This window comes from Aotus nancymaae, unplaced genomic scaffold (genome assembly GCF_030222135.1).
Source record: "Aotus nancymaae isolate 86718 unplaced genomic scaffold, 86718_ANA_hifiasm-v0.15.2.pri h1tg000018l, whole genome shotgun sequence".
Taxonomy (NCBI): domain Eukaryota; kingdom Metazoa; phylum Chordata; class Mammalia; order Primates; family Aotidae; genus Aotus; species Aotus nancymaae.
The window spans coordinates 13,705,581-13,718,018 of NW_026988430.1; the positions used below are offsets into that span (position 1 = coordinate 13,705,581).

The following is a 12,438-nucleotide window of genomic DNA, read 5'->3' on the forward strand; positions in this document are numbered from 1 at the left end:
ACCCTGCCTCACATATATTTTCAAGTATTTTTTTCAATCTACAGTTTGGCTTTAAATTTATTTTGATGATTTTTTAATGTGGAGTTTTAAAGTGTTTAAAGTGACCAAGTGCGTCCATTTTAATTTTAGCCTGGCCTTGGCCACAAGCTTGGGAAGGCTTGTCTTACTCTGAGATGATAAGATTATTCTTCTCTGTTTTCTTGAAATATTTTATAGGTTTCCTTAGCTCTTTAATCCATATGGAATTTGTTTTAAGGTATATTATAAAATATCTCAACTTATTTATTTCCAAAGAGGCAGTCAATTTTCTCAACAAACCCATTACATATTTTATTGTGGATTTGAAGAACCACTGTTTTCAGAGGTTAAATCTATGCATATATACATAAATGTATACATGTACATGTAGTGTAAATATGTGTATGCGTACACATACACACAATTCTGATCCACTGATAAAAACTGTCTGTTTTACTTCTGGTACTAACTGCTAGATATTTCTTAAAGAACTATGTTTAATGTCTTAGAGCAAATCTCTTCTTCTTGTTGCCTTTCAAAAATTTCTCAAATTTCTTTTTCTCAATTAAACTGAGGTTTAAAAAGTCAAGTTTTATTAAAAACCCTGGGACTTTGTAGGAATGGCATGTGTAATTTATAGGTAAAGTATTAGAACAACTAGCTTGACAAATCACTATGTAGGAAATCAAGGGCCATAGCAGTAATTGTGTATACGGCCGGAGTCGTAACCCAGAAAGAGGCATATTAAATCTACGGGATCGGGTGCGTGTGTATGGTTGAGGGGTGGGGCGGGGAAAGAAAGAAAAGAGATGTAGGTTATAATAGAGATAATCATCATGGTACAGTGGAACAGGCATGTTCATACCTGGCCTCCAAGTTGTCTAAAATCTTTGAGCCTCAGCTTCTTCATCTAGAAGACGGGAATAATCATATTTTTGTAAGGATTAAATGAGATGATAAAGGTGTTCACAGATAATAGGTTCAGCAACTCCTAGTCCTCTTCTCTTCCCTTTTGATGAGTCGTGAGTCATATTTGCTAACAGGTGGTCGCTAAATAGGGGACCACAGGGAAGTTTCCAAAGGCATTAGGCAGCTGTTACTCATTTTCTTTTTCAATCTCTACTGAAAAGGTATGAAAGGCTCATCTGTTACCAGTCGACATTGGGGAAGTACCCAAGGTTGCTCTGAGTTAGTTGTACAAGCATTCGTCGCCAAATAGAAGTAGGCCTGATGCTAAATTTGTTACATTGTAAGTGCTCCAGAAATGCTAGCCAGCATTACAGCTCATAAATATTCAAATCTGTTCTTCCCACTTTTAGGCATTTTCTCTAAATAATGAGTATCCTACAAAACAATCCAAAGGAAAATATTTTCTTTCTTTGCATGAAGGATTTCACAGTAATGTTATATATGCAGATTTTCATAGTAGTGTTATTTATAATATAAAGATTATAACTGGCTTAATTTTCCAATGCAAGTGGAAAAGGTTTAGTAAATTACTGTACACTCACTTGGGGGAAAATTATGCAATCTTTTTTTTTTTTTTGGAGATGGAGTCTCGCTCTGTCGGCAAGCTGGAGTGCAGTGGCATGATTTTGGCTCACCGCAACTTATGCCTCCCGGGTTCAAGCAATTCTCCTGCCTCAGCCTCCTGAGTAGCCAGGACCACAGGCGTATGCCACCATGCCCAGCTAATTTCTGTGTTTTCAGTAGAGATGGGGATTCACTATGTTGCCCAGGATGGTCTCAATCTCTTGATCTCATGATCTGCCCACCTTGGCCTCCCAAAGTGCTGGGATTATAGGTGTGAGCCACTGTAATTGGCTTATTATACAGTCTTTAAAGCAAAAATTATGTTGCTATGCAGCAGCTTGAAAAATATTTGTGCCATTATACTAACTGATAAAAAGGCTGAGTATAAACTTATGTATATACTCTGATTATCCCATTATAAAAATCTTTGTGTACCTGGACAAGGTCAGAAAGAGAATTAAAAAAAATGTATTGAGGAGAACTATTGAACTATTGCTCAATTAATGTTGAGTAGCATTTTCCGGATTTAACTTCTTTGAAGTCATTTTTTAGAAACTCCAGACAGGGCAGTAAGCCTCAAATAAATAACAAAAAGTTTCTTGTGGAACTTTACCTAGGATTGAAAAACCAGTCCAACCAGTCAGGAGGCTTCCTAAAGGGAGTGTTTCCGGAAACAGAAAAGGCAGAATTGTTTATGGGGTAATCCAGTCATTTCGCATCATTTGTGAAATGGGGATGTTGCCCGGGGTTACTTGACTGTATTTTATGAGAAACAACTGATCGATCCTTTTGTACCACTTAGGAGGCCAAGGGGAAGGAGATACAAGTTGAGGAGTGAAAACTTAGTGCAGTAGTTCAAACTGGGGTGCTGGAAGGGATTGCTAATAAAGACGTGCTAAGTATTTGAGGGTCTGTGTATCCATTAATCATTGCTGCACGTACCAAGTGAGAGCTACGAAAACCCAATAAATACATTTTACAATATTACAGTGGCTCAATTCACTTTTTGTATTGTATTGTATTTTTTTTTTTTGGTAAGATGGAGTTTCACTCTTGTTGCCCAGGGTGGAGTGCAATGGCACAATCTGGGCTCAACACAACCTCCACATCCTGGGTTCAAGCAATTCTTCTGCCTCAGTCTCCCCAGTAACTGGGATTATAGGCATGTGCCACCACAACTGGCAATTTTGTATTTTTAGTAGAGATGGGGTTTCTACACGTTGGTGAGGCTGGTCTTGAACTCCTGACCTCAGATGATCCAATTCACTTTGAATTCAGCTTCTTCTCTAGTGATATAAGGTAGCTGAATACAGCAAACATCTATCAGTCAGAAGGATTTTGCTGGTAAGAGAAGTACTCCAAAAGTGAAATGAGAGAACTTCTCTTCCATCACCAGCAGAAGAAAAGAAAGACATTCTTCTCCCTTCAGTGGTTCCAGAGAACTTTTTGCTACACTCTGGAAAAATGAAAGTCAGGAAACAGCTTTATTTATTCTAAATCTTTGGGTATAAATGATACATTTTATTTTAACAAAAATTGTACACCTGTCTCTGTGTTATCTAAGAATAATGATCCATTTTGGGAGGCCGAGGAGGGCAGATCACCTGAGGTCAGGAGTTCGAGACCAGCCTGACCAGCATGGAGAAATCCTGTCTCTACTAAAAATACAAAATTAACCAAGCTTGGTGGCGCATGCCTGTAATCCCAGCTACTCAGGAGACTGAGGCAGGAGAATCGCTTGAACCCGGGAGGCAGAGGTTGTGGTGAGCCGAGATTGCAACATTGCACTCCAGACTGGGCAACAAAAGTGAAACTTTGTCTCCAAAAAAAAAAGAAAAAAGAATAATGATCCAAATCTCCTTAAGTAAAGCTTGACTTATTAGCTATTCTGAAACATATAAGCATTACCTGCTTAATAAAATTGAATTCAAAGTACTAAAATCATAAGGCTACAAAACTATTATTGGGTTGTTGTTATTAATTCTATTTGTGTTCATCGAAAACTTAACTACTCCACACGTAAGCAAGAACTCTTATGCAATTCACATGGCATCAGATCCAGTAATCCATTCCCACATAGTGAATAAAGGTTCACCAATTTCTTTCTTTTCAGAAAGAAATCCTTAATAATTCCATAAAGATCTTTCCCTCATAGAGTTATGAGAATGTGAAGACCATGAGTCATTTTACCAATATGGAAACAGAGGCCTAGAGAGCCCTGGAAATATAAACATATTCCCAAGACCTTGGAGTCCCAGATAGGCTCCCACTGTGACTCGGCCCACAGGACAGAAGGAATGGGACCACGAAGGCAGAGAAATGCACCTGCTGGCTCCTCCTCGATCTGAACAGAAATGTGGGATACCTGTTCACCATCCATTAGATGCTCCGGAAGCCTTACTAATTAGATGAAAATAAAGGAAATGAAAAACGGAGTGTTCCACCATCTCCTATTCAGGTTCAGCTTTTCTGAAGCATGCAGAATTCTAACCTTGGGTGGAGCATTTTGTTTCTGCCCTGCACTTCTGTTAGTCTCCAATTTAATCCAATTAGAGTAGAGTACATTCAATCTGGTTTAAGTCAATTTGACACAATCTTGCTAACTGTTTCTGTCATATGCTGTAGCAGATAAAAGACAAATGCCACTCTCCCTGGTCTTAAATAATTGATATATATTTTTTTTAAAAAGTAGCTTGGATACACAGAATTGAATTAATCACAATGCTTGGTTCATGAGACACGGTCACACTATCGTCATTGAGCCAGAGATGACCTTTGTTTAATTAATTTGCTTAATAACACATGTACACAGCTATGGCCTAACCTAAGAACAACAGGAATAGCCTGCTTCTTACCTTTGGGCTAGACCCCTACCTTCTCATTTAGCCTCTCCCACTGTGCTATGACTTTGAGTTTTTTTTTTTTTTTGAGACAGAGTTTTGCTCTTGTTACCCAGGCTGGAGTGCAGTGGCACAATCTTAGCTCACCAAAACCTCCGCCTCCTGGGTTCAAGCAATTCTCCTGCCTCAGCCTCCCTAGTAGCTGGGAATACAGGCATGTGCCACCATACCCAGCTAATTTTGTAGTTTTAGTAGAGACAGCGTTTCTCTATGTTGGTTAGGCTGGTCTCGAACTCTCAACCTCAGGTGATCTGCCCACCTTAGCCTCCTAAAGTGCTGGGATTACAGGCATGAGCCACCGTGCCCGGCTTGACTTTTGTGTTTAGAGTCACTCCTCTCCTTTTTGTTCTAGTTGTTGTTCACATAAATACATGCCTAACAATAAACCTATATTGTTTGTTTTTATTGTTTTTGAATAGGCTTTGGAGGAAGAATATAACATATTTATTCAACGTATATTTAATGCGTGCCTTCTCTGTGCCAAGCAGTGTTAGGTGCTAGAGAATAAAAACAGTAAAAAGCAAACAAACAAGTAATAATTTCTGCTGTTACGGACAAATAATAAGCAAATAAACAAACAAAAGGCTTAGTCTGTCCATTAGTGATAATAGCTGTGGATAAAACTAGGGCAGGGAAGGTGGGGGGCTGGGGTTCTTGCTATAGTGATTAAGATGGTGAGGGAAGGGGTGGGGGCTGTGAGCGAATCTAATACAGCTGGAATTGGGGCGAGAGCAATGGTCTCAAGCGGGTGACTTGAGCCAGATCCCAAATGTTTTTTTAACTTTTAAATTCCCATGCAGAAATGAAAATATGTTCATTTTTTAAGGTCCATTAAATTGTATTCTCATATGGTAATGTTTTGATCAGGCATTTACAAAAATATTTAGGGCCATTCCCTTGGAAAAGTATTGAATCTTAGAGCTAAAAGCCACTTCAAATATGAACCAGTCAAAACTTTCCATTTTGTAGAAGATTAAAAATGAGATCTAAAAAGGTCAATTAAATTATATATACATACGTAAGTGTTACATATTATGAGAAAGGTACTCATGTAGGTTAAATTATTTGTTCTAAACTAGAAAACTAATTGATAATAAAGGTAGATAGCCCCGGCTTCTCTTGAGCTCATGGTGAAAATTTCTTCAATAGTGTCCATTATGATAAAAATCTTAGGGGGATCTACCTCTTAGTCTAACCTCAATTCCTGAGACAGAGAATTCAGTGCCAGAGATGTTGAGGATATACCTTAAAGTAGGAATCAGTAGTCCTTTTAGGTTGTCTGAAGGATGGAGAATGGATAGAGATGTGTGCAGGGTCCTGCTGAGATGTCCCTTGCCCTCTCTGAAAGGACAAGCAACCAATTACAGGCACCAGAGGCTTGATCCTGGGTGCTCTTGGAGTAGAAGAACGGTGTGGGGGGTCCTGCTACCTGAGTTCAGCCACAGCCTCTTGAGCACCTGCTTTGCCTGTTCCCTGCCTTCTTTTAACCATAGCACCAACGTCTGGAGCCTCTGCTTCCCGAGCACCGGCCAGCCCGTTGAGCTTATCTTCCTCCTTGCCAGATGACCAGAGAGCAGAGGGGAAGCTCCCACGTTCTTCCTCACTCATAAGCTGGGGTTCACTCTCGTGGTATCCCCTCCCCATTTGGAGTCTTCTGCTTTAGTGCCTAAAATACAAGTTTTGCATTTTGGGGCGTGCTTGGGGACCTGGAGAATCTCAAGAGCTTGATAGGATATTGGATGGGGCCACAGAAAGTGTTGATCAAAAACCACTCAGATTGTAGGTGGTGTTGCCAAAAAGAATACAGAGGGCCCAGTGAAATTTGGATTTCAGAGAAAAGTATGTCCTGAGTACCGCTATATAGTCAAAAAAGAGTAATAATTATCGCTTGGAAATTCACATTGGATTGGGCATTCTGTATTTTTATTTGCTAAGCCCGACAAGGTTATATTTGTGGGGGGTGGGGTGAAGGTCATGGCAGTTGCTAGACTTGCCCTCTGTTTAAGATGGGGAAGTGGGAAAAAAAGAGAGGAGCCAAAGAAACGCAATGGTTCTTTAGAAGCAACATCCCTTCATGGACCTCTCTTTCCACTTTTGTTCTTTCGTGTCTGAGGACTGTGTGTGTCTGTGCGTGACACACATACGTACGTCCCCCGGTGTTTTGTAGAACACGAGGAGTGATACTGGGGAGAACTGTTGATAGTGACACTGATTAGATATTGAATAAACAACATGAGAAGATTAAAAACTGTACAAATGTGGTTAGTTTAAAATCAACGCAAATCACTACATTCATGTAAACTGCCTCTCCATCACGCGCAATTGCCACAGGGCGCAATCACAGTTATGTTTGTCCCAGCCAATCTCTACGTGTTTCCAGAGAACCATAGAATGCTACCAAAGAGGTCTAGGGAATTGCCCAATACAACCCCGACGTTTACCGACGAAATAACAGAATGAGAGAGAGCAAGTTACCAACTGTGGGTCCCACTGTACATCAATATTAATAATAGAAAAATGTTTTGTAGGAGCTTTCTAAGGGCTGGGCGTTTTAGAAGTTCTCTACTTCACACTTTATTCTCACAATGACCCTATAATCATCCTCATTTTCAGGGGAAGCAAGTTGAGGCACAGAGCATTATGTAATTTACCTAACGTTCAAGGTCATGCAGCTAATAAGTAGAGATTAATATTAAAAACCCAGCAAGTCTGACCCTGAGACCCATGCATTCAACCAGGACACCCTTTGGCTTCTCAAATGAGTTTATATCACCAAACATGTTTATACATGTAAACTTTCAGAGTTTACTGCTGCTGTAGCATAATTTTGTCCTTAATCACGAGGTCACTGAACTACAGCTTATAGAAAGTTGATCGGTCATGGCTGACATCAATGATGATTTCAGAGTAAAAGCAGTTATCTGCTCACTTATAAACAAACCCTGTCACAGTGAGTCTGTTGCTGTAATCAGAGAACAATTTCATTGCATTTATTTAATGGAATACATAATACCATGATCTGCTATCAAAGCAAATATTCACGGTGATATCAAAACAGTTTTATGAGTTTACAGTTTGAGTTGCTTATGAAAGAGGAGGAGGAGAAGAAGATGATGAAGGAGAAGGGAAAATAGTGAAAGAGAGTGAGAAATCAAAATAAAGTCGAGGCACTTATTCATTGTTAGTGACAAAATAAAAGGCGTTCTCTTAAAGAGAGGCCCTACTGTCAGCACGCTGTCACCTCAGTGCTGGTGCAGCCACAGTAGTAATTACATCCAGAAAGGATAACCACCATTCAAACATTACATTTTCTAAGTCTTACATTCCACTTGTTTTTTCTCCTGTCTGTCAAGAGACTATCAACGCTTGCATCTCAGACTCCAGATTCCCTGTTTATCAGTGATGGGAGGATTAAAGATGCCTGCTTCTGCTTTGATATCATGTTTTCCCAAAGCCACCTTTCCTTTTGACACAAAAGCCTGCACAACTTTTTTAAAAAGTGAGGCTGGAATTCTCTGAAGCTCCCGGATCAGGGTTTTCAGGGTCTACTTAGGAGACACCAGGACTCCACAAATCCACTGAAATGGAAGTTGGGAGTGATGCAAACGCTGCCTTTCCTCTCCACTGCACTTCAGCTGAAGGAGGGATCGATAGGTGTTTTGCAAGTCTACTATCAAGTACATCACCAAATCCTTTTAGAGACAAACCAGCACGCCCAGACCCTCCACATTTCAACTGGCAAGGAAACATCTGAAATGAATGCAGCTTCATACAAAACAAATCTACATCCTCTCTTCTTCAGAAAGGTGGCAGTGTTGCCTTGCAGTTTTGACCAAATACAAAGCAGCGGTGAGGTCGCTAGCTAATTAAAAGATCAACTGCCTCACCTCACCATGGAAAGGCAGGACTTAATCCGCTACCGACCCCGGTGGCTGGCAGACTCATCCCAGAGCGTCAGGGGCAGCGAGGCTTGTGACCGCCTAAGCTCTTGAGTTTTCAACTTGCGTCAACAGTGAAGATCCTAAGAAAATCTCCAGTTGACCCCACAGGCATCTACAAACCAAGGGCATCTAAGAAAGTCACAGATGAACCTTACCTCCCAGCAGCTACATTTTTCCTTTTTGAAACATCCATCACACGTGAAACAATTGAGTTGGCCCCATGTAGAAGGGCTAAGAAAGCTTAGCAAACTAAGCCTGTATCTTTCTGACACCTGTTACGTCATGTTCGCATCAGAGTTCTCATAAAAGTAACCAATCTAAGTAGAAGTTCTACATTATTGAGTGTGTTGTTAACCAGTTTTCTAAAGCCAACATTATACACAAAGCTACCGAAAAATAACTTCAGAAGTCAAGTGTTGATTTGTTTAAATGTGGAGACCCACACAGACACCTTCCATGGCCGCGTGCACAAACCCTTCTTGAGAAGCAGTTAGAGCTCCCGTCTCTCCCTTCCACTCACCTCCACTCAGCGTCCTTTGAGAAGTTTCTCCATGTGCCACTAACACAGAAATTTGGGGGGAAATTCTCCATTTATAAATATCAGATGGTTTGGGAAAAAATATTTGTGGCACTGGGCTTTCTTTTTTTTTCTACAGTGATGTCATTTTGAATACTTGGTGTGCTCCAAATTTGCTATTTTTACTTCCCCCAAGTGACTTTTTTTGGGAAATACATTTGTTTGGATTAGCTACATTTTAAATGATCCCTGTACCTAACACACAAACATCAGGTTCATCTTCTCAGCGATCATAATTGATATTACGCAGCGTCCAAACTTGAAATCCCTTATTTGTTCATTTCCAAAGTTGCCCCTTCTCAATGTACCCCTCCAAAATTTCTATTCACAGATACAGAGAAAATAAGAGAAAATAAAATAAAAGGATTGGCCTTTTTTACAAAAAAACAACCACACTCGACCACCCAAAAGCACTTACAACGGAAGACACAAAGGGCCCCCAAAAGTCAAATAAAATTCTTTGCTTCCACGATGTGCTTTTGGGGAATAGAGTTGAGGTAGACCTGGCAGGCTTGGAAACATTTATTGGAAAGCAGTTCTAGAGTTGAGAATGGCAGAAGAGGAAAGTTCAAGAAGAAATGCTAAATGCCTTAGCCCTACCTGATCTGAACTTGCTCCTAATCAGCAAGGAATGCTCAGACCCCAGAAGTGTCATGTTGAGGCTCAGCAAGCCGCTGGTCCCTTGGCCAGGCGCCCCCTGTTCTCCACCAGCAACAGGCTCCCGGGAGCCCAGCTGACCGCAGCTAACAACCCAGAATTCATCCAACTCTCCGTGAGCTCCCCTGGGTAGGAGTACAGTGGCAGCCAGTGTCCCCAGAAAACTGGCGCCTCCCCCCTCGCCGTGCGGGGCTAATTAACTCTTAGCCGGCGGGACCCTCCTCCTCCTCGGAGGTTGGCCGGGAGCAGCGGCATCCCGGGCGTTCCTGGCTGATGTCATAGGCTGCCGGCGATTGCGGAGAATCGCCACCACGCCTTTATGAAGGTCCCAACTTTGCCACCCGATACTCTTTACTACTGACAGGCGCTCAGCCAATCAGGAGAGGCGAGCGGGGCCCGGGGGACCCGGAGCCGCCGGAGCCGTCTCGGGAGCCGGCTCTTAACTCTTTGCAGCGGGCCCCGCGGCCGCCGGGGCGCAGAGGGCGGGAGCAGGGCCGGGGGTCGGGAATCCGGGAGAGGGGCCGGAGCTAAGGAACCGAGGCCCGGAGGAAGGTCAGAGGGGCTGCGACGCCGCGGGGCCTGCAGGTGGTGCGCGGGGAGCTCCGCGGGCCTGGGCATGGGCGTGCGCAGCCGGGGCTTTCCCGCCAGGGCTTCTGCCTGTGGGAGGGACGCGGCCGGGATCTCCCGCCAGCCGGCGGCAAAGGCTGCGCGAAAGGGCGTGCGCGCCCGCGGGACGGTTCACGCGGGGCGGCTTGGAAATCAGCTGGACCCCTGAGAAGAAACGCCTCCGAAGGACGGGAGCCCACACCTTCTCCTCGGTTTGAGGGGCTCAGTGCACAGGCAGGGACGATTCTGTGTCTCGCAGCTCCAATCCCGGACTTGGATGCATTTCCACGGGGAAAATGGAAAGGCTTGCATTTTTCTAGGATATGCTTTATTTTTTTGGCGGGTTAGGGTGTGGGGGATGTGACTCAGTGCGTCTGGAGATCCAGCGGCCACACAATGCTCCCACCTTCAAACCCCGAGGGAATGGGGAAAGATACCTGAGTCTGAGTCAAAACCCTACTGGACTGTGAATAGGGAGGGGCTCTGGAGCAGCGGGCAAGCCAGAGCTCTGGTTGGGCTTAGCCTGGAAAGGCGCAAAAACTTTGCCTGCGAATGAGTCTCTACATAGAGGAAAGTTTATTCCGTATCCGATCCAGAGTTACTGGAGCATCTGGCCAGGCACATGGATCAATGAAATAATACAAAGACCCATCTCTCGAGAAGCTGGTTTAATAGTTGGTGGCTCAGAATTAAAAAAAAAAAAAAACAAAACAAAAAAACCAAAACAAAACAAAACAAAAAAAACTCTATATACGTCTATAATTAGGGTTGATTTGCAACCTCATGTGCACGTGGGCTCCCGGGTGTCGACTGTTACACACAAGCCTGCCTATGTCTTTACTACGAGTCCTTAAAAGATCAGTCGGTTACAGATGGAGACCCGAAGTGACAATAGCTCATGGGACAACCTCTAATGCCCTGAGTCCCGGCCTCTGCCCCATCCCCTGTTGCTGAAAACACATTACAGTGGTTAGCCCTTGAGTTCAATCTCTGGATCTGAGCCGGTGTTTTTTGTAAATAAGGTCTTCAGGAATAGACACCTTCTTCCTGGTGGGTCAGAGAAGAGGAAGAACAATCCGTCCATGTTCCCTTTGGGGATCTATTCCTGGCCTGAACGCCAGTCTACAGGCTGATTTGGTGTGCGGGAGCATCTCAGCAATTATGTAACATCATTTTCCCATTCCTGCTATAACCAATTACCGTGAATTTAATGGCTTAATACAGCACAGATTTATTATCTTGCTGTTCTGGAGGTCAGAAGTGCATCTCAGTGGGTCAAAATCAACGTGTCAGCAGGGCTGCGTTCGTTTCTGGAGGCTCTACGGGAAAATCTACTTCCTTGCCTTTTCTAGCTTCTAGAGGCTGCGCGAGTTCTTGGCTCATGGTCCCTTCCTCCATTTTTGAAGCCAGCAATCCTGGGTCAGGTTCTTATTGCATCTTATCGCTTTAACGCTCCCTTCCCCCACCTTCTGCTTCCCTCTTCTATGGTAACTTTACTGCAAAAATAAACTCTAGGCCGGGCGTGGTGACTCACACCTGTAATCCCAGCACTTTGGGAGGCTGAAGGGGGTGGATCACCCGAGGTAGGTAGTTAGAGACCAGCCTGACCAACATGAAGAAACCCCATCTCTACTAAAAATACAAAATTAGCCGGGCATGATGGCACATGCCTGTAGTCCCAGCTACTCCGGAGGCTGAGGCAGGAGAATTGCTTGAACCCGGGAGGTGGAGGTTGTGGTGAGCCGAGATCACACCCTTCCACTCCAGCCTGGGCAACAAGAGCAAAACTCTGTCTCAATAAATAAATAAATGAATAAATAAGCCTTGTCATAAAGTCAGTTTATCATCCTTCCTACTGCCTGGATTCCCTTTGCTGTATAATGTAACCTATTCACAGATTCCCGGGATTAGGACATGAACTTGGGAAGAGAGGGCCTGATTCCTCCTGTCCCGCGGAGACCTTTCTTTCTCTTCTGTCTCTCCTGATCTTCAATCAAGCCCCAGCCCCCTGGTCTTCAAGGAGAAGAAGGAAAGTGGAGGGAGGTTTGGGAACGTGTGCACACAGGAGTCTGGAAGGGCTCCGACCGGCTTTGAGACGTGTGTGGCAGGGAGGGACTCTGCAGGGAAGAGATTGGTGGGATAAGGAATATTGCAAAATTATCTGAGTAGAGAAAACTATTTTGAGCAACATTAAAAAAAGAAAAAA

The 12,438-nt window shown here is 43.3% G+C and overlaps 1 protein-coding gene across 2 annotated transcripts in view; it reads right to left on the reverse strand.

The window, feature by feature from the left end:
* Positions 1-9,785, reverse strand: part of MYOCD (myocardin) — a 104,239-nt gene extending 94,454 nt beyond the window's left edge. Inside the window, exon 1 of one of the 2 annotated variants that reach the window (XM_021676086.2) lies at positions 9,570-9,785. In XM_021676086.2, the coding sequence (XP_021531761.2) occupies positions 9,570-9,624 (55 nt within the window). In that variant the 5' untranslated portion in view covers positions 9,625-9,785. The remainder of the gene's footprint in view (positions 1-9,569) is intronic. The other variant, XM_064378283.1, reaches the window with a different exon arrangement.
* Positions 9,786-12,438: the final 2,653 nt, after the last annotated feature.